Raw genomic sequence first — 26,821 nt, forward strand, 5'->3', positions numbered from 1 at the left:
AGTACCGTTTTGGATGACCGGTTTGTGCACGTCAATACATGTATACATGTATACATGTATAAAACAACTATATTACTAAGGTGCAAAATCGTGAACTTTTAAAAATGATATTTTATGCTTATTTTATTAATATATAAGAACAATAAATAGTATTCGTAACCCAAACACCTCTTCTAGACTAATTGTATTTAATGATATTTTTAGATTATTTTATTTTAATAAGTACAGCTAAGTATCAAGTAAAAACAAAATATCACTTACTCGATTTTCAAAATATTATTCTATTTATAATATTTATTGGAGTAATTCAAATTGTAATTATAGAGATTAAATTATTATTTTAATTAAGTTTATTTAGAAACCTTTACTGGTTTTATTTTTTTTTATACAGATAACGTTTAATAATATTATATAATGTTAATTTGTTTTTAGAAAATGAATTTCCTAATTTAAATAAGTTTATATATACGAGCTTAAAACGTTTTGTCATATTAAATTAAATAAAAAGTATATTTATTTGTTCGTACCTAGTATCATGTAAGATTAAAATGTAAAATATTTATAAGTATTACACACTTTATCATGTGCAACGATAAGAAAAATTAAGTAACTAATATTTAATATAATATATTATGCAAAGCGAGTGCATAACCGTAATCGTAATTGCATTTATTCAAGTTCAAATAATAGGAATTTTTTCGACCACCACATTAAAGGAAAAAATAAAAAACTCTTGTTAATAATAGGAAGGATATTAAATTAAAAATGTGTAAGACATGTATATATATATATATATGGCATTTAAAAAGCTTAAGGCATAATTTTGTGCCAGAAAAACGTCTTTTTACTTTCTAACGAAGTGACGACTATTACAAACGATTCAATATAGATTGTATGATATAAATTGTATATTATAATTATTTTGTTTCTTCATTATATATTCAGTATACAAACAAACAGCAATTTTTCAATTAAATAATAGTTAAAAACATACAATTTGTAGGTACCTCATAATAATGCTTATAAAAAGGGCTCTTAGTAATTGCATTATTAAATAACTAATTGATATATTTTAAATTTTTATCAATATTAATAAATTCATAAAAAAATCTTTAACAATACCTATTAATAAATTCATAAATATTCAATATATTAATGATTTATTGTGGTTTTTAATATGCGTTGTTACATTTTTATTATAATAATATTACACGATACCTACATATCAAAGTACATAATTATAATTAATCGGCTATCAACTGAAAATGAAATAATTTGGTACCTATACCGGCTATACCTAATGTAATTTAAATAGCAAATGATTAGACAGTTGCTTAAAATATTATAAATATAATACATAATATAGTGTTATAAATATTATCTATAATGTCTATAGTAATAAGGTAAATTACACATCGTTATTGAATGGTGATCAATTAATTATTATGACATAAAATATTCATTGGTTAGATAATAATATTTATGCGCATTCTATTGAAAATTGGAAAATTATAAATAATTCACCAAATTACCAAATAAAATAAATTAAATTTTTATTTTCTAGATTACTATTATGGTATTTTATTTATTTATTAACAACTGTCTCAACTATAACTCGTATAGGTACATAAAATATTAAAAATGTTTTTATTAAAAAAGTATCACCAGTAAGAGTCATTAAAATTACATAATATATGCACCTGTCTACATAAATATTACTTGTATATATATATGTGTGTGTGTGTGTATATAATATATATAATTATATATAATTAAATAATATTCTGAAAAATGCAGTTTTTTCAAATCAATAACATGTAAGTACCACTTTAATATAGTAACGTGGATATTAATTTCTGTGTAGGTTTAATCAAACTACGGAGTTAGGTTATAATAATATTTATGGGAAAATAAACACATTATACGAGTATTATTAATTACAATAATATGTGTACTTAATCTTAATGTAAATGTTATTTTTCAATTTTATAATCGACTTACATATACATACCTATATATTAAGAATATTATCATAAATACAATTTAGTACATACAGTAATATCGTAACAGATTAGCATTTATGAATGTAACATAACCTTAAAAGCTTTTTATACTTGATCATACATCGATACATAGACTTCTACAGTTATTAAGATACGTGTTTCGTAATTCATTGATACGTATCTATTTTAAATTTACATGTTATGAATATATGTCTTAGAAGTCTTAGAATTAAAAAATATGAACACGATACAATAATTAAGAGTAAGATATTAATAACTTTTGACATTGTATGTTGATAACAAACATTCATTTTAATGTCTATTCACATAATAATAATTTTTAAATAACTTATGGACTAGCTTTTTAATTTAGTTTTATATTTACCTCTTTCTTTTTGTAAATAACGGCTATTTAATATTGTTCCTTTATGTTTCTTGCTAATACCTAATTGTTGAAACTAATTGTAATATAAAATTTAAATTAAAAAAAAAAACTTTTGGACTTAATTTAATCCAGATTATTTATAAAATAATGAATCTTTAAATTTTTTTTCTATGACGTTATTACATAAATAAACTAACAAATTGCCAAATTTTTATAAAATAAAAATTATCGTGAAAATGGTAAGTACTTGCAATCGTTCAATACATAATAAGACATTATTATATACAATTTAAGTTTTTTTTTTATTTCTATTATTGTGATGCTAAGAGGTTATTTGTTAAATTATTCAGTATTTCAACTAAAATAATAAAAATTAAGTAGGTATAACTAAAGTAATACGTGTTGACAATCCGCTTAGAATAGTTTTTTAAATGAAAAAAATAGATAACCAATATTTTGGAATTTATAATTATATTATACAAAACATTTAGGGGTGAGATTTACGAAGGACACGAATCCACCAAATATAAGTAACCTAAACGTCGTTTATTATATTTATCACGATTCAATTTAGAATTTTAAGTTTTTGAGATTTTATTTTTAGGATCATTTTATTAATTATTATTTTAATTTTTTTTAAAATAACTATATTAAATAATATGATTGCTATAAGCATAAATAGGAAACCATATTTTTTTGGAATAAAGGACCTAGGAGTAATATCTTTCTGATATCACAATATTATTGTATATGTCATGTATCTGATACATTTTTTTACGTCTATGCAATAATACGAGTACACGGTACAACTGCATTATTATTAATTATTATATTTTTGTTTAAACATTAGCTATGAGTCGGTTTTACAACCATTCATTTGCAACTACGTTTATATACAACAAGTATTATCCATGAAATCCATATAATATTAATCTATAGACAATATTTTTTTTTTATTATAGCTAAAGAAAAGGATAAAAGTTTATTATTTAAATTTGTTCATCAATAAAATTATTAAGCTAAATTAAACATTTAATAATTATAAAATATCAAATATATTTTAAAATCCAAAAACAAATATAAAGTAAAATTAATTATCAGTTAAGAGTGAACTTTGTTTTCAATATTTTTCGTCGTACAAATATTTTCCCTTACTTATTGCATTACGGTTTGTAATATATGATTATCCAAGCATAATATATTTATGAAGTTGTCATTGAAATATATCTCTTATATCTATTATTTATTTTATCAAAAGGATCTCATTATAGACGTATTAATTAAAATCAAATCCATAATAAAAATATCCAAGGTAAAAGTACGTTTTTTTTAAATAAAAATTAATATAAATTTTTTCAATGCAATCAAACACTATAGAACATAATAATATATATTACAAATTTTAATATTTTATATCTACTATTTTGTTTTAAAATTTAAAACATGATAGTTATTAAGACATCATGTCGCCTGAGTTTAATTATATATTGTCACGATCGTGTTAAAATATATAGTTATGTTTAAAATTCAATTTGCCACAAATTAAATGTTTTTAATAAAAAAAATAATACGATTTTCCGAAATAATGAATTAATTTTTATTTTATTTACATGAAACTAAAAAATAGTCCTATTTCATCGTATCATGTTATAGAACTTTTATCAAATATAATAAAATAATTAAATTCTAATCAAATATAATTATTTAAATTAGGTATTGTAAGCATATAACAGTAATATTTTTAAAAGATAAATATTTAAATATCGTAATCAAACAAAAAATTCTTCGATTTTTAACTTATATGGTGGTTTTTAGTGGCAAATTGGATTAAATTAGAACAATCAAAAATAAACAATTATCTTTACTTAAAATTGATTTTCATATGCAATAGTTTCTCATTGAATTAAAATTTAACACAATATCTATTACAATGCTTTACTTATCAATGACACGATATAGACGATAACTATTGTATAGATACTTTACTCCTTTTTTTCCATTACGTTTATTATTATTATTTTTTTTTTGTACACAATGAAATTACTAAAAATATTTAGATTCATTTTATGTAATTTATTTACCACGAATTTATTTAAACCGTCATTTAATACGATATATCGGTGGTGTTTTCTGATAAGGTAGGTATAATAACAAGTAATATATTATAATATATAGATAATTTTATAAAAATATAATGTACACGGTGTTTTGGCCAATACATATTTTAATCTACAAAACGAAAAAATTCTATTATAATAATAATAATATATATATAAACATTCAACAATATAAAATACATTACAGTGACCTATTAAATGACGATATACACTCAAATTGTCAAAACTGATAGCTCAGCAGAGTAGAGTGAGTTTACCAGATTTTATAATCTACCTATTGTTATAATGTTAATTTAAAAACAAACATCGCTTTATTCACATAATGTATTTAAACATGTTTATTATAATAATTTATAATGAAGGTTATAAGTTATAATTGTAATTAATTTATCAAATCCGTGATCTTAAAAATGTGTAAACTAAAATATTCAAATATAATGGTCACGCTAGTTCGGTAGCACATTGTAACTGATGATAAGGTCTCAAAGAAAAATGTTTATTCTATATTTAGATACACGTGAATGTTTATACTCCTATTAAAAAACTAGTAGATTTTCTCAATCTCATATTTGACCTTACAATGTTACACATTTTTTGGAAAAACCTATTATTAAATGACCATGACATTGTTGTGTGAAAACTGGTCCTTTTATAGCTATTACCCATGTAATATTTTTGCTTACTTACATATCTTACATTTTAATCTATTTTTTTACTAAAAAAAATTATCTCGTTTTCTTTTCTTATATTTTTAAAAAATTGTCTACATTCATACTTGGATTTTTCACTGTAAAATTATGTATGGTATATAAATGCATACTCTTTAAAGAGTTTACGATTTATCTTTTTCTTACATAAAAAAAGTGAGCTTAACTGTTTAATGTTAATCGTTTATGATTTTTGGAATTTGCTCTACATCAAATCTCCAACCATGTATAAAGTAAGATATAAAATATTTTTTTTTTTTTTTTGTAAAACCAATATTTGTAATATTTAGCTAAGAATCTAACATTTAAATGGCTCAATTAGGAGTATGCATTTGTTTTTATTTTCAGAATATAGATTAGAATAGAATTTACCAAAAAATACAAATATAAATATTATGATCTAGTGCGAATATTTTATATTTTTATTTAATAATGAAATAATAAATACATATACAACGATGTATCCTATTCATTATTATTTTCAAATCGTGAAAAAAGTTAATACAATGATAATTGATGCTATAATTAATTTTATGTTCATCGCTAAAATATAACGATTTAATAAATAGATATTATAAAGATTTAGTAAATGTTGAAATTCGTAAATGATTCATATTTTGGTTGTATTTTTATAAATATTCCTATTGAATGTGGTTACAAATACATTGAGTTTGACGACTGAATTGTTAATCAATTGTATCTAGACCATGTACTGCAGTGCGTCGTTTGCACTCGTGTATGGCCAAACCTCATTGAAGAGAATCATATGGTTAGATAAAAATCGCGGGTTAAAAAGTAATAACATTGAAATGATATTAAAAAAAAAAAAAAAAAGAAAAACAATCAGTGAACATTAATGATCTTAAATAGTTATTAACTATTAGTAAAAATGTTCGCCATTTTTTATTGCTTAAAATAATACAATTCTAAATGATTCATATTAAATTTAAAGATTAAATAACTAATGAAAGTTAACTTATCAAAATCAGACAATTTTTTTTTATTGATATTTGTAAGGATAACAACTTCAAACGGGTTAGTTACATAAACCTATTAAGTGTTCACGGTTCATATAAAGCTTACGAAAATAAATTAGAAAATTATCAATTAACGGTAACAAACAAATATATTTTAATAAAAATATTTTTTTTATTAGAAAACTATAAAATATATTTTCTTTTATGCTTTGGAGTTTGAATTTTTATTAATAGGTATGTAAAAACCACAACCATATAGTTGGTAAAAATTACCAAACTATTATACGTTTTTAAACAAATAGTTTGTAAAAATGTTTTGTTTATTATTTTACAATCCCAATTTATAATATAGTATGTATATAATATGTACGTGTTTTTATATGTAATACAATTTTAGATATTTAGGTTATTTATTTTTTATGCGATTTTAAATAATTTTATTATAAAACATAATTTCCAGTATTAAGTGTAAATATTTTGTATAATATCCTGATAAAATGTCCAGTTAAAGACTTTATTTATAGGTATATTTATAGGAGTGCGCATAATTTTATTGCATGGGCAGACTTTTTGGCAACACAATTTATGATACATTATATAAATATATTTTAAAAATAATTTATTTTTATCAGTCATGATTAATATAATATAAGATTGATTAATATATTTTTTAATTTGTATGTACTGTAATTGTAACTAATAATGCTAAACAATAATTATATATTGCTTTCTGAGAAAAAAAAATAATAAACAAAGACATATAGGTAGACAATACATTATGTAGAATGTAAGTTATGCATCTTTTATTTTTTATGAATTATACGTATATTATATTTGTATTAACTTCAAAATATATATTATATTATAAATGTTTAATAATAATAATGCTGTTTATTACGGAATAAATAAATTCAAATTACATTTTAAATATACAAGAAAGTTAAATGAGTTTTTAGGGGAAAAGAGGAAAAAATAAAAATATTAACATTAAAAATTAAATATATGAAGAGAGATCATTAAGTGAACAGTGAAACAGATCTACATTATTTATAGAATTCCCTATAGCCATTAAAGTATTAGAAAGAGAAAGTGACATATGTTCGATGGGTAGAAAAGTTTGACCGACTGATCAAAATATGTTAACAAGAATACATTTTACAATATAATTAATAAACTATAAAGACCAAAACTTAGTATTTAAAAGTAAAAAAAAAATAAATGTTATTGCTAGAAATTATTATAATATAAATAATATCATGTTATAAGTAGTATTGAATAAATTATTTATATCATAAACAAAAGAAAATATATCTGGGGGTACTACACTGCAAAACCACCAAACGTCTTTTTAAAAAAAATATTATATACAAATATATTTATAGGGCTGTCAAAAACAACTGATCAAATATCTCATTTTATCATATAAGTAGTGCTTGACAAGGATCTGACCTTAACTATAATACCAATAGTAAAATAAATTTCTTTAAATAGCAATATTAAAAAACATACCACGAAATATACTTAGTGATATAGACTGACAGACCGTCTCCACTCAGAAACGTTTATCGTTTACAATGATTTATTATTGAATTCAAATTTAACACACCCATAACAGTGGATGTAAAGCAAAGTGGTATTTACTTGCTCGCCTTTTTTTTTTTTTTTTTTTGTTTATTTCGATTATCTTGAAAACTAGGTAATGTAAATTATTTACTTTCGACTCCCCAAAGTACCGACTAGATCTAATTTGTTACCACAATCGGTCCTAAAATGAATGTTTGGAACATTTTTTTTTATTTTTCCAAAAAGAAGAAGCGGAAAAAATGCTTTGATCTCCATGTCTTCGTTCATAAAAAGTTAAACGAACACACATCATTGTAAAATGTTCCGTTCAGCATTTAAAAATATATCATACCAGACTAACAGACTAGATCAAAATGTATTCAATTTAAAAAATTCCGCTGATTCATAACTATATACTAATATTATGAGTAAATATTAGTCATATAACTATTATTAATAATGATTTGTATATAAGTTACAATAAGTGAAGGTAATATTTTAATATGCCATTGTCAATATTTATTCTGCTATTGTCAATATTCTCCGAAGTTTGAATTTTATGTTTTCTATATATATATATCCTTTTTTTCTTAAATATATGATATTTTGATAAGTACAACGTTTTAAGACTGAATTACTAACAATTTTCAATACAAGTAATTGAAGAAAATTTCACGACACAAATAAAACAAATTTGAATAACTTTCCAAGTTTTTTTTTTTAAAAAAAAAAAAAGGTTCTGAAAAACCTTAATCATTCATTGATAAGCCCGAGAGTATTCCAAATTATGTTGCTTAATGGTACTCTAATAGAATACAATATTTTAATAGAGTTATCTGGTATGACTAACCGTATTATTATTAATTATGAATATAAACCGATAATAAGAAATATTATTCGTCCTATCGTAACTCACCTGTTCATTTTTTCCCAAGAGGAATGTCATAAATATTTATTAATCCCCTTTTTCCATTTGTCATAAGGCAACTGAGGTTAGAATAAAGCTCCAACTATACTATGTCGATCCTTTTAGTGTACTCTCTATTCAATTTTTTTTTATTTTTTTACTTTTTCCATTTGTATTAACCAGAGTGACTTAAAATAATATAACTCAATAGCAATTTAATCTAATTTGAATAATTTTTCTCGTATAAAATCCCAGCTTAATTTTTCTTGTTTTTATTTGTGTTGATAATTTATACCTATGACTGCCATTGTTTTATATTATTATTTTTGTATAATATTTTATTTTTAACCAAGAAAATTTAAATGTAAAAGTTTTACATACCTATATTAATCATTTCTGAAGCTAAATATCAATAATTAGATATTAGTATAATGGATTGTCGCTCGACGTTTTTATTCATTATAAGATCCAACGTTTAATAAAAAAATAAACCAAATAGTTTTTATTTATAATTAGAAACATTGAATGTTCTTCTCGGCAATAGCGTTAACAATAGTTACTATAATATATAAATTTTTGTTACCTATATTATATAATAAATAATTAATACTATGTTATATAACTAAAATAATGTATAAGGATGTCATTTCTTAGTATTTTCATAGGCTTTAATATTATAATGACTAATGAGTGTTTTTACAGTATTACCTTATGACTTATAATATAATATAATATAATATAATAATATAATATATATAATATTATTACTTATAACATCCCAGTATTTTATTTAAAATATGCAAACATTATAAAACAACAGAAATTCATATTACAATTATTATAGTATTCAATTTGAAAATGATACTATTTTTTTTATGCTTAATTTTGATACTTATTCAAAATAATGTAAACATAATAATTGAATAATTTAACAAGAAAATAATGCAGATTGAAAATAAAATAATATAAAAAGATATATAGGGAGACGCTTTATCTGAAGTCTTTTCTGATGCTCAGTGTTAGTGAAACTGATTTGCATTTATTAATATTGTCTATAATAAATAATAATACATTTCAATATCTACATTCAGTGTGTTCTATGGACCTGTAAATAACTAAATGATTAATCATGTATTTCTATATATACATATAAATACAATAAATAATTGTATCAATTATATAAATAATATATTTGTGCATTTGTACATATATTCGTATTATTAAACATACCTACATTTACACAAATTGAAATAATTTTCTATAATGCATTACTATATTATGTATAAGTTCTTATTTTCATAAGGCCATTTCCTACAATTATACATTTTTTTTTTTTTAATAAAAGAAAATAAAGTTATATATATATTATATACTAATATTTTTCAGAGCTCTGCGTGGAAATTATTTCTTTAATGTTGTGCTAAATTTCATTTATTTTTTATTTGGTTTGGAATGGAGTTAGCAAACTATCTTCGTGACTCATCGTGTATTAAGCATGGTATTATGTTTAAAAAATTCTAATAAATATCGTTTGGCAGATATTAACAACAGAAAGTACCGTTAGTTTTATCTTTTCTGTAATTCTAATGGTAATTAGTTTATACCAAAATTCATAAAACAGTAAATTTTCAAATATTAAATTTGTACAATTTAGTATATTAGTACTTTGTAATTAAGGAGCACGTTTCTAAATCGTCTATTTTCTATGGATTTATATTCACTTAAAAAATACATCACTACATAAAACCTAAAATTTTACACTGCCCAAACTGTAGCCCAAATATAAATAAACCAATACTCGTAGTAGTACGAAATTCCCATTTCTATATGATATCATAAATTGTATTCACTAATTGCAATTACTTATGACAGATAGATATCAACAGATAATATTATAATCGTAATCGTAAATACTATAATATTATAGTTTATCCGACAATAAACTGAAAAGGTTTTATGTGTTTAATTTAATTATCTAGACAGTGATATTAACATATAAATTTATCTTGCTGTATTTAGTTTTCTTGTGTCTTAAATTGTTTTTCACATTTATCTTCGATGATAAAGAATGCAATGAACTTAATGTATGTATTATAGAACTGCGTGTTAATATAATATTATATTTTATAATTAAAAATAAATATTTTAGATTATTGAAAATTAAATCTCAATATTAAGCTATGTAAAGCTACATTTTATTACCAAGAACACTACATTTAATTTCCATGTATTTATTTTTATTACACAATAATATGCAAGTCTACTACTAATATTAACATATTTGGCAATGAAATACAATTATACTTAGTCGCGAGGTTTTTATGATGCCTACGTACTTATTTGACCTGCATTACTTTTAATATTACATGTCTGCAAAATACCTTTCTGTTATTCGGCCATGATATTATTTCACCACTTGTGAATTATTTAGCTTTCAAGTTAATATTTATAATTAAAAATTAAAATAGGTAATTATATTATATTTTGATAAATAAATTTAAATTGTATTTTCATCTAAAAAAAAAAATAATAATACAATAGTTAATATGTAGATGAAATATAAAATTAGCAGATAATATTTTTTTACATTGATTGATTTGCCGTTAATCATAATTAATTTAAAACATGTTTTTTTTAGTTAATGCAATTATTCATTTTAATATATATTTTTCATTTTAATTTGAAAAAATTTTTATCCCTGTAAAAAATCTTGAAAATATGATACATGATTTTGCATACATTTTTCTTACAAAATTTAAAAAACATCGATAATCTAGTTATATTTTTTTCATAAAAATCATAAAAAAAATACAATTTCAAATTGAATATTAAAAAGTATTATAACGGTTTTAATTATTTATCATGTAGATCAAAAAAAAAAAAAAAAAATTTGGTAACTTTCCGTAACTTATTATTAGTATATATTATACGAGTGCAGGTTAAAATTTTCAAAATATAATACACTAACAATTTAAATCACAAACCTTTTCACACAATTTTACGTTAGGTATATCGGTGTTAATTTATAAGTTATACGCAATGAATTTTTTTTCGTATAAAAATGTGCTATTATTGAATTTAAATTGTGTACCCTAATTAAAGTGAAAAACTCAATGAAAAGTTATGCTTGAAACTTATAATGCAGCACAGTTTGATTTTGAGTATTTTTTTTTTATTATTATTTATCATGATTTTATCGTACAATTGAATTTATTAATTATGCATATCATTATGCATACTATAGTATACTTTTAAGATTTTGGTACATTAATATTGTATTAGGATTCTTCCAGAAAAAAATATTTGAAATACGTATGAAATAATCAAACTAAAAAGTATTTAAATATTTTTCAAAGTATATCAAATTCTTGTGATACAAATAAAAAAATGTTTAATACAATTTGGCCAAGAGACGCCCTTGCCTAACAAAATAAAAAACGGTTTCTCTTTATAAACCTACTAAATTAATCAGGAGGTACTATTGATGGACGGTTTTCCCCCTCAAGACAATCAAGCTATTTATATTATCCAATTTACTTATTGTGCTTTTCTGTATAGATTGTAAATATAGCTTTTTATAAACTAAAAAAAATAAAATAAAATTTGAATTGTTAATGTTGAGTACGTTTTTATGGATTTTATGATGTAATACATAATATAAACAAATATTATGAACAATAATCTTTGTCGTAACAACACTTTTTATACTTCATACATTTTTTTTTTCAAATATTAATAAAAATTAAATGCTTAAAAGTCTTTTAAAAATTTTAATAAGTTTTTGGAAGACAGTAAGTAGAAAATTCAATCAAATGAAAATGTATTAGTTATGATAGTAATAATACATTTGTAGGTAGACTGATGATGAATAACTAGATTTGTTCTTAGTTATTTTGAATTTTTCAATAAAAATGTAATAAAAGTTTCTTTACTTATATAAAGTATTTAAAATACTTAAATGCACTCGAATACTTAACGAGACAGGTGTTTGTTAAAAATATGTCTAATAAACTCTTTTGACGTTGTCACTTTCAATTTTTGTTGCTAATGAGATTTAGAAAAAAAAAATTCGATATCTTCTTTAAAACTTCCATTCTGATGATCTTAGTGATTACAGTACTAAAATGTATTATGTATAGGTACACTTCATAAAATGCAAATCTAGTAATAAATATTTGTATCGCGTATTATTTGAAATTCTTACATTATATTACTGTTTTAACAATATGAAATCGTACGCATGAATACATTTTAATATGATTTCCAAATACATTAAGCAGTTTAAAAAATAAAAATATTTTAATGGATAGGTGAATAAATAAATCAATTATAATCAAATTAAATTATACAACTCTTGTATTGAACGATATTACAAGGTTTTTAGTTTTTAACAATATATTTTGCTCATTTATTTTTTTTTATATTGAATTAATATAATACGCTTACCTACTTCCTACTTACCATGCTGACTACATTGACCATTTTATTTATCTATTCTTATAGACAAATATTGTATTTTTAATACTATCGTAATATACATATAAGTCTTACTTTTAAACATATTTTTAATATTATGTTTGTTAGATAGTGATAAAGATAAAATAATGTTTATTATTTAAATTATCGTATGTACTTATTCTTAACTTCCAAGTCATTAGCATATTACAGTCAGGCTTTCATCAAGGATAAGATAATATAACATAATGTTTATTACTTAAATTATCGTATGTACTTATTCTTAACTTCCAAGCCATTGGTATATTACAGTCATAGGCGCAACTAGACCTCTAAAACATGGGGTGCTAAAAATGTTGACAGTTTAACTTATTTGATGGTCTTTCATTTAAATAATAAATGTTAGGTAAAAAAAAACAAGGAGTGCTAAATTTTAACTTGGGAGTGCTAAAGGCTTTCATCAAAGATCGATCTAAAATATTTATTCTACATTATTTTGTACAAGTATTGGTTGAAGTCATTTTTGAAAATAATTAACATAATAATATAAAGCACATTAATTAATGTAAGTACTTATATCATTGTACTACTACTACTACTAATAATAATAATAATAATATACAAATGGAAAAAAGAATAAAATGTGTGATTATATATAAATAGGTCGGCATTTCTGTGGTATTTAATGACATTGACGTTTTATTAGTTATGATCATTATTACGTATGACCACCGACCAGGTTCTCACTTTCTCTGAAAATTTCAGTAACTATAATAGCCTTATAAATTAACGGCCAACGACACAGAGTTGGTCATTCGATTATTCGCCATCGATATCGTTAACAAGGAATAGCCATGTCGCTCCACACCGTTATAGTTTGTGAGTAAATCACGAACGACTTAATCGTACATCTAAATTCATTGAAATAATTTATGCACTTGTGCGTATACTCATTAAATGTTCTTTTTTTATAATTTTCAGTGGTTTCGTGTTTGTTAGCCTCAGCCACGGCTTTACAAAAACTAACGGAGTTATATAAATGGTCATCGTTAGATTACACATTTTCTAGTGATGAACACAAAAGTTACGCATTAGAACGAGGAGAATTCGTGCCGGAAAACAATTTACCGGTGGGAATCGAAGTATGGAGAAATAAACTGTTCGTCACTGTTCCAAGATGGAGTAACGGTAATATTTTCAAATGTTTATTTTAATTTAAAACAGTAAAATTTATAATACAATTTAAGCAAATTAGCTACATATACACGTATACTGCTGTTGATAGCATCGATTTGTCGTATTCGTATATAATAGATGTCATTTGAATTGTAGGAGTACTAGGAGTTCTCCAAAATGTAATTAAGTTTAAAGTTTTTTTTTGCGTTTTAACTTACTTGGTAGTTGATAATGAAGTTATATATCTAATTTTAAAGTATAGTTTCTTTTTCACGTATTATTATATTAGTTGTTATACTTTAGTAGGTATTTAAATAAAATGTATCACGGGCTTTATTTAATAAATATATATATTTGTCAGATATTTCAAAAACAAAAACTACTTAACAAATACTACTACTTAAAATTACAATTAATTTATCAAGTTACATGACATTTATTTCCTGACAATTAAAAAAAAAAAAAAATAAGAAGAACACAGATTAGTAAATAATTCTTCGTATAATATTTAAATTATATTAAAATATTGAAATTTTTTCTTTTAAGAATATTAAAATAAATAACGTCGTTATGTCTAAATACCGACAAATTATTATTCAACTATAATACACAAGAGGAGTTGATGATAAATAATCAATCATGTTTTCAATACCTTTCATGTATCTATATTGTATAATTAGAATTATTTAATTATTAAAACATAAACGATGCCATTTTTTATAAAACAATTAACATTTATTTATAAATAATCTAAATTAGAAATTGAGGTAACTCAAAAATGTTTGTGGTTGGATGACTTATTTTTTTTTTCATTCGTGTTTTTTTTTTAATATCATATAAGTCACTGATTGTAAATTTAGTTTTAAACTTTATATACTCGTATATTTAAATTTAAAAAAAAAAATTATTTGCACTATTAATTTTAAGAAAATACTACTTTTTATACCGTAAAATTTAAAAGCTATTTCTAATTCAATAAAATAATTTTAACATTATAATCAAAATAAAATTTAAAAAAAAAAAGGAATAATTGACTCATTACTTTTTGATTGAGATACAAAATAAACCAAGGAGGTATGTAAATTACAAATATATTATTATGTTATTTTATATTTCTACTATAGTTATCTAAATTTTGAATACATTTTGAACTGTTCTATATACTAAAATTTGTGATTAATATTGTTATTTAATTTTTTTTCTCGATATTACAATTAATAGATACTTTTTAAATATTAAACAACATTCTAAAATCTGTAAAGTCCAAGAGTTGGTTTTAAAACACGTCTTTTTTATAGTTCAAAAACGGCGAAAAATGTAATTCTAAGCAATCGTTTTGCGTAAAGGCAAAAAGAGTTGATCGGTGTGTGTATGCTTCGACTATTGTTATTTTATTACCGCCTGTGTGAATTTCCCAAGAGTAAAATATAAATGTATACGCTAGAGGAAATGTCCTTTTACCCTACCTTATCCTTAAAAACCGTACTACAGGTCTCTCTGGAGCTATTGGAATAAAAAGAGCGTTTAAAAATTTTGTTCTTGCACATCACTACCACTATTCTTGCACTACTCTTCACAATAAAATGTCAATGGTTTGAAACGAAATGCATAATGTGATAAAATAGGTACATAATATTACTATACAAATGTGTAAATCATTATTTTTATATTTCAAATCAGTCAAATAAGTTTGATATATATAAATATATATTTTTTAAAGAAATGGCGGCACGTGTTTGTCATTAAATTTAATCTATACTTAGAAACTATTCAAAAATGTCTATATTAAAATTATAACTTGGTGTAGATATTCAGAGCATTTTTACTATAGTTTTGACAAAACTGACAATCGCTTACTGAATTATATAGTTTTTCTAAAACTATTATAAATTATAGTGAAAAATATTCAACAGAAAAAACATTTAATTAATCATGTTATTAAATAATTCATTATTTGTACTATAAACAGTTTAATTTTAAAGTACACAATCGTCTTATAATAAAAAAAAATATGGAAAGTATTATTTTTTTTGTTATCATTAATACTTTTGTCTAATAATGTTTTATTTTTATAAAATCAATAGGAACAACTATTTTTTAAATAAATGAGTTGCCAATTTGTGCGCTTGTTTTTCATAATTCGTGTCATTACAATACTTGCCAATATTAATGTTAAATTGAAAATATGTTCGGAAATAATTTACTATACTAAGTTAATAAATTGCCTGAATTTCTTCATTGCTTATGTTAATTTATATAAAATTATTAAACAATACATTATACTGTGCAAAAGTAGAATTCACTATATAATAATAATAATAATAATTTTTTTTATGGTTCTCTTACAATGTTGACAAATGTATTCAATGGATAAATAAAAAATTAAGTTACACATAAAAACCATTAGAAATCATTCAGGAAAACGAGAAAAAAAATAAAAACATTATAATATATGAGCTCCTATTATAGCATCGTTGCCGATTTTTCAAGACGTGTTAATGGTACAATCAATCGTGGGATATCCTATGGGTTTTAAATCGAGTTATCCATTATTTTACAAACTTTTTAGTTTTCATATGTTTTGAATTATATAACAATTTACTGTACAAAAAAAAATATAATATATCGTGACACAATTATTTCATTTGTAAATTTTAATATTCTATAATAAACAAGATAAAGCATTATATTATGTTGATTAAGTTTTGTAATTATTGTCACAGTATTATAATTTCAAAAAAGATATTAATTATTTATTATTTATTCAAAAGCTAAAACAAAATTGTATACTTCTATGGATTTTCTAAAATATTATACGAATAAGACTTATTTTTATACTACGATAATATAATATTTCATGTGTAGTTGCGATGTATGAAAATCAAACTATAATAATAAACTTGAGATAGCACTAATTTTCTAATTAAGTATTATTATTTTTATTTCATTGGCTATATTATTTATATGTCTAAATTGTATGATAGAACAATGATTTTTTTTTTTTATTCTAGTTGAATTTTTTGACTACTGATAACTGATATATACGATACGATCGACATCATTTAAAAACACACCTTTAAAAATAAATTAAATAAATACAACTTTATAATTTACTAAATGTATGCTAAATACTTAATTACCTGCAATATATATATATATTATATTATAATACTTAGTTATTAACCCTGCATAATAAAAATATAGTTTAATATCAATAGTAAAAATACATATATTGAGTCATAGAACAGTATGTACAATTTAAAATCTATTTTTACGAAAACTCAATTACCTTTTTTGATTAAAGAATCTTACACGATATATTTATATTACAAAATTATAAATTACTATTTTAATATTGTATTAAATTCCAAAAATTCTACATTTATAGACTTATAGTCAATTTAACTGTACTGTTTGCACATAATATAATCATTGTAAAAATAAACAAAATAGTTATATACACGGGTCAAGTATACCCATGGAAAAATAGGTACAATTGCACAAACTACAACCAGACGACAAAAAAAAAACTAATTTTATACCAGTATAATTATATGAAGGGAGAAAATACAAGAATCCAATGCCCTTAGATCAATTATTTTCTTAAATTGTAATCTTACAACCTTGACTTAACTTTTGATATTATGATGAAAATTACTATGGATAAAAATACAAGTATTATTAAAAAACATCACGTACCTAACAAATGAAAGGGTTCGATTTTTGTTGTTATAAAATTTATACTAATAGAGACCAAAATGTCATAGTACATAAATCGTATGTAATTTGAGTGTCTGGAAGTATAATGTAGTCATTGCTTCAGGCCGAGTAGCTTTAATTGACCTTCGACCACAAATGGTTAGTATGTCGTGATGTCTGGGTCAGAAATCGTTTTCGGGTAACTTAGTGTAAAATTACATATTATTGCAAGTTTGATCATTATGTAAACAATTTTGTACAAATTATGTACCATCTAAATAGGTACTAATGAAGATGCATTTCGTCAAAAAAATGTATTATTCAGTAACTATCTAAAATGTATTATAAAATTACAGAAAATAATTTTTAAATAAGCTAACAGTATCCGTATAAGGAAATACTCCGATAGTTATTATTTTATTTTACTTTTTATTTAAATATATCGTACAGAAGAAATGATATTTCTGTGATATTTTATGCATATATGATTTATATTAATTTTACTAAAAACAAAAAAAAAATAGAAATTTAAAATATTTTGGTTATCATGATTTGAAGATAATATTGATAATCAATAAAAATGTTCTAATTTGTTTTTTTTTTTTTTAATTTGTTATTAATCTAACTTAAATTTATTACTTTATATCGACAGAATTCTCAATACTCATTTAATATTATTCATGTATTCGTTCATTAAAATTATTTTTATCGTAATTTTTTATTTTATTTTTGAGCATTCTTTGTACTTAGATGTTGAATGCTTCATAGACACTTACGGGAAAAAAAATTTATCTGTAAAAAAAGTCTATATTCGATTTACGATTTAGGTACATGCAAGTTGATTGCTCTGATAAATATATTATAACTTTTAATGCAGTTGAATTTAGATGATTCGTAGTCTAAAGCAAAAAAAAAAGTTAAAACGATTATTTCACTTTATAAAAAGTTTCATTTAACCGTCACTAACCAATAAATGTTCCATTATAAATAACCATGCGATTTGTGTGATCTCTTCATGATGTATCCATATTATAAATTTGTCATTGTTTGTACATAATATAGACATATAATATTATTTGTATATACGTTCAGTACTTTTCTTTTTTATATTCTTAGTGAAAATTTTAAAAACTCATGTTAAAAAAAACATTTCAAGTTCTTAACACATATTTTTCCAAGAATATTGACTTAAAAATTTAAATATTTTGACTTTGTATTATATTATAATTATACACGTCCATTAATGTATCTAAATAAATATAAAATTAATTTAATTTGTATCATAATATTTATAACAAATATACATTAATTTTAATTCACATTATTACTCTTATTGTTGTTATTATAGCTATGAATATATCATATATTAATGCAGCTCTAATAATTTCATATTGTTATAACTGTGTGAATCAATATCGTTTTTTTGTACAAATATTATCAGACAATTATTGATAAAAAAATATAAGACCCTAGTAGATTAATTTGTAATAAAATGTTGAAAACATATTTTTCCTTGAAATTCTCTTGTTCATAACATGGTTATTAAATAAATAATAACCTTACTCCCAAGGGCATAATTATTGTTATAAGTATTTAAGTATTCAAGTACAACTTTCGTTATGTAATATAATCAAAAATGCTGAAATTTCTAAAAATCTGACATTGTGTTATTAACGAGAAACAGTTCATAGTTTTTAAAAGAATTCCAATTACAAAATATCAAAATTCGGTAACAGTGTCAAAACTATAGAAGAGGTGGGCACGATGTTTTTGGCGTTTACGAAGAAACAATAATCTAAAAAGTAAAATAAGAAACGAGTGAAAACGTTGTCCAAGCTAAAAGCGCTGATAACTGTTCGTTGCGTAGACAGAAAAATAATATACAATTTGTTTATTAAAATAAATTACTTATGAAAAATCATTAACGATAATATGTACAAAATATTTGGTTGGTATAATTTTTTAAATCTATAAATATATTACTTTTCCCCGAAAAAATGTTTGCATATGATCACATATTTAATGATGATAATTCATGTTTTTGATGAACTTTTATAATCAAAAAATATATGTTTGACTCTGTTCAAATTCTTAACATTAGTTACTATAAAATGTATAAATTAAGTTAAGTACTATGCTATTATCATATAACTTATATTATATCGAGTTTAAACTTCAAAATATATTTTAATTCTTTTTATTATACATCATTTCTGACTAAGTAACATTTATTGTGCGTTTTTATAATTTTATCGTAAATATTTAAAAAGTATAATATATTTATTTATATTTAGTTGATTTTTTTTGTAGTGACATATTATTTTATAAGTTACATTTATTAACAAAATTACAATTGGAACAAATTGATATTTAATTAATTTGTATGTAATTTCCAAAACAAATTATTGGTAGAGACATTTTGTTTTATTGTTGTTAAGACTGTATAATTAACGCAACAAAGCAGTGTCATTTCTCGGCTTTCTTCCATTCAGAAACACCAAAACTTTTGGCAGAGGCGCTAAAAATTATGAGCTGTCATTGTTTGCCGTTCAAGTTTTTACTACCGAGATAATTATTTTTGCATCCCATGCTTTTTACGCTAAACCAATACCCCTCTAGCAATTGAAAAACTTGCTTTTTGCAAACAATATTCTTATCCGCTTAAACTTAGGTATCTTCAGTGAACTCTCACTTTTTCTCCTCATTGACTTTATAATGTATGCATTATTTTATTTTTCCATTTTTATTACTTAAAACTTATAAGACAGTGGAAACAATTTGACACTTTTTTGTTTACTTGTACAGCAGTATATTACGTATCTATATTCCATTTATATATCTAGTACCTACCTATATTCATTATTTAACTAACAAAAATCATTTCACTGTTCAACTATTTATACGCAAAGTTTAATATTCCATTAATAGTTTATAGCAAGATAAAATTTTTTTTTTTTGAATTATTATAACAGAACATACATTTGTAATCATGTATAGTATTTTTATTTTTATTTTATTATTTAATTCAATTGTAAATATGATAAGATTTAATTAATAATAAAAAATAATCCATAATTTTCAATTTTATAATATAAATTATAATACATACTGTATTAACAAATGGATATTTTAAATAATTTGAAAATGATTAACTAAGTCGAAATCATAGTACCTACACTTTTCATTAAAAATATAAATAACAAGTGTAAGAATTATAAATTATTTTAAGATTATGTTGATATTTATTTTAATCTTTTTATGAATATAAAAATTGATTTTAGAAAAATGTTTTATATCTTGGTACCCAAAATAGTAAAAAAGAAGTAACATATTTTCAGTACACGTAGATTATTCTGAAATGACAATACGGTATGCATGAGTTTTCCCCTTTTATAGTCAACAAACGTGATTCACAAAGTCACAGCATACCCAAAATCTACTAAAGCACATGATTTGAATACACAATTCTGATGCATATTTAAATGATTTATATTATTGTAAGATATAAATAAATATATAATATTTATATAATATGACAATTTCAGCAATTTCCAATCATAATAAATACATATCTATGTGTTTATTAAAATATAACAATATTTTCCCATGGGTATAAGTTCAAAGAATGTAAATAATATATAAATAAGTAATAAGTTAATAATTAAATTAATTGTGCTTCATTGTAAGTTTATCGGTAGCTGTTTTTTCATCAATGATTATTCTTATTAATAATTCTCAATTTCATAAAAAAAAAACAATTCCAGTTTCAAAAAATTTTTTCTATTATTACAACACAACATAACATTATATTTATTATTTTAAACGATGTATATAATTTTGATTTAATTTAAAATTTAAAATCAAAATGTATTAAATGTCTGCCTAATATTTTTGTTTATATTATTATTTGAACATGTATATTATATAACTATCAGAAAAACTATTTTCTCAAAGTGCACTGGTAATTGTTATTCGGCAAAACGATTTAAAAGGGGAAACCGATTAAACAGCAAACTTGGTCTCTAAACAATGATATAATATGTTAATTTTTAGAAATATTTCCCGTGTTCATCATCCACATTTTATCTTAATAATTGGTTATTAAAAAAATTGAACAGTTATTTATTATTTACAGATCAAACAAGGTACCCATATTCTATGAATATAATATGTATAGATGATGAGCTAACCGTGTATGAAAAGCACTTAGAGAATAACAAAATATTAAATAAATTACTAAAAGGTTGCAGTATTGTTCACTTTAGTATCGACATATTACAGTAAAACCCGTTTAGTTTAACATCTAATTGTTTCCTCGATAAACAATTCTATTTTGTTCGTTGTCACTTCGTGGTGAATTGAAAACAAGGTTTGGATCAATGAAACTTTTAAAATAGTTTAAAAACATTTTAACCTTTCCGAAAAACACAAACAATTCGATGCATGGAAAAACACGTACATCCGTTTCCTGGTCACAGTAAAATGTGTTTGTTCACCGTACGAATGGGAGTTGGTTCTAAAAATAGCATAGCTTGAATAGGTTTACAGTATTTACACGCGACCCGCACTAATTGGTCGATTTAGTGGGTCCATTTTCGATGTTTCCTAATTTGTCCAGTGACCGAACAATAGATCAAAATCTTCGTGACTATCGTGGCTGATTTTTATACCTACCACAAACCAAACAAACATTGGCAATAACTAATTTATATTATTCTGATGATCTGAGGAGTTTAATTTAGTTGACTACAATATTTTAAATTTAGAGAAGATTACGACATACATATTTCATGCATTTTAAAAATATAAATAAAAAAAATAATAAAATTAAGTCGATAATTTTTCAAATATTTCTTCGGTGGATTTAATACTATTAACAAATATTTAATTAATCATAACCGATTATTAAGAAAAACAATTTTCAAAAAGATAAAACAACTGTTATTCTATTCTGGTATATTATAATTGTGCTATTTATTGAAATCTCTATTAAATATTATTTAAATATTACACCTTAGTATCTTCCAAAAAAAAAAAAAATTAATTAAAAACACGAATTTCTATTTAAAAATTAAAATGTTATGCTGTTAAAAATAAAAGAGAAAATTAATTTTATTATCAATATTCCATTTTAGACTTTGTATTACTTATTTTAAGGCGAATAAAATTCCAGAAACCCACGTTTCTATAATAAAATTACTCAAATATCAACATAAATCATAATAATATAATAATATATAGTTGCATATATTAATAATATTTCAACAATATAATTATTATGATTAAATAATTCCTTCAACGTTAATCGGGTTTTCGTTACTTAGTTGAATAATATATTTATAATAGAATAATCATTTTTAATGAATATTAATCAAGCACTTTGCATATTTATTTATGGTATATCTAATATTATAATCATACAACTGTGATATGAGATTAGGTTAAATGTATTGAGTTTTTCAAATAATTATTTAAGTCGTAAGATAATTTTTGAGAAAGAAATCGCCAATTGATCACGATCATTTATTAATGTGAATATATTTTCGAAAAATACTAATTATTATTTATTTCATCATGATTTATTATTTTAATCAAACTAGTTATTATTATTATTTCTTATTGTGGTTGTTTTATTTTTTTTTTTTTATTTTAGGAGTTCCTTCTACATTAAATTACATACCATTGGACGTGAGTTCAACTCAATCACCAAAATTGACACCATACCCAAATTGGGCTTACAACAGAGAGGGTAACTGTGATGGTTTGACAACTACATACAGAGTAAAAGCGGACAGCTGTAACAGACTTTGGGTTTTGGATTCTGGAACTGTTGGAATTGGTAAGTTAAATTTCAAAAATGTTTTAATTCGACAAACTTGTGGGAATTCCATTAATAAATTAATCAAAAAAAAAAATTATTTTTTTTCTAATATATTGACATTAAAATACAGTATATACGTCGTATTTATATTATGCCACATTTATTTAACCCAAATCCTATGGCAATATAGGACCTATACAATTAAATGAAATGCAAGATAGACATCGTGACAATATATTTAGCAAAGTTTCCATAAACATATTTTTTAAAGAATCTGTATGTGAATGCAATTATTGTACTTCTTATTCAATGTCAGACCATTCTTGGCTATTTTTTCGCATTAACCGTGTTTGTTAATAATATTATAATCATTGTTCGTACATTTTTGATTTATACAATTCTATTTGTTTTTCGGCACGTTTTTTTGAACCACATATAGTATGTATAATATTTCCTCAGCCATTTACACATTAAATTGACTATAGTTGTTTGTTAGTCAGCGGTTTTCAGGACGCGAGATATTAAGGTTGCGTCAACACACTTGGTTGCTTTTAGTCCGTTCACCCTCATACTCGCTACTCTTAAGTACATAGGTGAGGAAGAATTAGAAAGAAAACTACGGTGTAGGGGGGACTATAAAGTAGTAACCAAGTTACCACCCATGAACAATCATCCCTCATCTCGTTGAGTAACGAAATTGATGGCTGTTAATTAATCAGGAAATACGGTCTTACACCAAATAATTGAATTGAACAATTGCTTAACCGGTAGAGAATATATTTTCCCCCTACGAGAGAGTACTTTTTCGAATAAGTTTTTGCAATAGGGTCTGCAGTATTCGGGTATTTTTCTTGAATTATATTTCATTAATAAAATCCACAACGGTCCAATGTATAATGAACCTTATTGGATACTTAAATATTCTGTTTATAACTATAAACAAGTTATATCATACAGCTTTAAATTTTAATAAATTTATAACAAATGCTTTATAAACGGTCAAGAATTAACATTTGAAATATAATGTACAGATATAATAATACTGTTTATTGAATTTATTTTAAATAGGTAATACAACAAAGCAAGTATGCCCATACGCAATCCATGTGTTTGATTTAACCACTGACAAGGTTTTAAGGAAATACAATTTAAGACCAGAAGATACAAATGACCGAACATTTATTGCTAATATTGCCATTGATATTGGATCCAAAGGATGTGAAGACACGTTTTTGTACGCATCTGATGAATTAGGCTACGGTTTAATATCTTACAGCTGGGAATCAAACACATCGTGGAGACATACGCACAGTTTTTTGATGCCCGATCCATTAGCAGGAGATTATAACATCGGAGGTAAATATGAAATGTTTTAGTAATACCTTAAATTTGTAGCAACACACTAAATAAATTATATTTATATTCTTACATTTGAACTTTCGAGGTTAATTTCATATTTGAATTTATATTTGAATTATTTTATATTAACAGTCACAAACAGTGTTTTCAGATAAAACCTGTAAAAGAAACACATCATAATATTAATAACTTCCTCGCTCTGTTTAAAATTTAAAATATAATAACAGTTCGCGATGAACTTAAACATATTTTTTTTTCTATTAAAATATTGGAAATTTCAAAGTAAAATATTTAATTGTTAATTCAGTTTTCTTGTTTTTGATCAGAATTTCTAATCTTAAACATAATATTCAATATAAGTAAAAAAATAAAAAAAAAATAAAAAAAAAAAATAAAAATATTTTTCAATTATTTATAATTCATATAAAATTGTCTAAAACGTATTATTTTAATAAAAATATTAAAACATAAGGTTCGAGAATATTTTACTTATTATTAGAAAACTTATTTCCATAGTTGAATACATTTGTTTTTATTTGCATATTATAAATTTCCAGGTATCAACTTCCAATGGGGAGAGGAAGGAATATTTGGTATTACATTATCACCGATTACTGAAAGTGGTTTCCGATTATTATTCTTCCACCCACTAGCCAGCAATCGCGAGTTTGCCGTTTCTACAGAAATCTTACGTAATCCCAAACTTACATCAGAAGAAATTTATCACGATTTCGTTATACTACCATCCAGAGGTGAAGGTGGTCATATTACTGCACATTACATGCATGATGATGGAATTCTTTACTTCAATTTGATCGATCGGAATGCTGTAGGCTGTTGGAATTCTAGACTTCCTTATGAACCTAAAAATTTGGGAATTATAGAAGTGGACGACGAAGCTTTGATTTTCCCCAGTGACGTCAAAGTAGATTCGTTAAACAACCTTTGGGTTATTTCCGATAGAATGCCCATTCATTTATTGTCAAAACTCGATTTCAACGATATTAACTTCCGTATTTTCTACGCAACTGCCGATTCGGCTTTAGCTGGTACAGTTTGTGCAAACAATATTCCTTACATTCCACACGAACATTCAAATTATGTCACCTCTAAAGTATATTAAAAACAAAATAATTTGAAATATTTCAATATATAAATTGTATAGTATACATTATAACACTAACAAATTCATTTTAAAAAAAGTTGGTAGAAGATAACCTGTGGAAAATGGAAAATGTTTCTATCAGTCAACTGTTCGTTTCAAGTTTTAGAAAACAAAAAGTATTGAACTTTGCATATTTTATTGTATTTATTTTTATTTATTATCAAAAACGTATATTATGCAAAACGTTAAACGTATTTAATTCTAAATGCATTTACATTTGCATTTATTAACAATAATACTTTAACTTTTAATAATATTTAAATTATATTATTTTGTAAATATCTAAATATCTTGCTGTAGTGTTATCACAATTTACCTTTTAAAATTATTTAGTTAATAAGTAAATTTAAAGTTGTACATCATAAAATTATATTGTACATGATTCAATATCAGATATTCAACAGATAAGTACAAACAAACAATTTGTAATTCAAATATTTATTGTGAATAAAAATAAACTGCTCTTATATAAAATTGTTGTTGAATT

General features: G+C 23.0%; 1 protein-coding gene across 1 annotated transcript; it reads left to right on the forward strand.

Moving 5' to 3' along the window:
• Positions 1 to 13,838: 13,838 nt before the first annotated feature.
• LOC113550532 (protein yellow) lies at positions 13,839 to 26,536 on the forward strand. Its single transcript, XM_026952425.1, has 5 exons — positions 13,839 to 13,993; positions 14,096 to 14,302; positions 23,643 to 23,828; positions 24,879 to 25,166; positions 25,727 to 26,536. Exons 1-5 carry the CDS (start codon positions 13,969 to 13,971, stop codon positions 26,290 to 26,292), a joined length of 1,272 nt encoding a protein of 423 aa, XP_026808226.1. The 5' UTR covers positions 13,839 to 13,968; the 3' UTR covers positions 26,293 to 26,536.
• The last annotated feature ends 285 nt before the right edge of the window (positions 26,537 to 26,821 follow it).

This window comes from Rhopalosiphum maidis, chromosome 1 (genome assembly GCF_003676215.2).
Source record: "Rhopalosiphum maidis isolate BTI-1 chromosome 1, ASM367621v3, whole genome shotgun sequence".
Taxonomy (NCBI): domain Eukaryota; kingdom Metazoa; phylum Arthropoda; class Insecta; order Hemiptera; family Aphididae; genus Rhopalosiphum; species Rhopalosiphum maidis.

Coding starts and splice junctions, on each gene's coding strand:
- LOC113550532 (XM_026952425.1), top strand. CDS start 13,969: ATGTCGCTCCACACCGTTATAGTTT. Junction 13,994..14,095: donor GCTCCACACCGTTATAGTTT/GTGAGTAAATCA, acceptor TATAATTTTCAG/TGGTTTCGTGTTTGTTAGCC. Junction 23,829..24,878: donor TTCTGGAACTGTTGGAATTG/GTAAGTTAAATT, acceptor TATTTTAAATAG/GTAATACAACAAAGCAAGTA.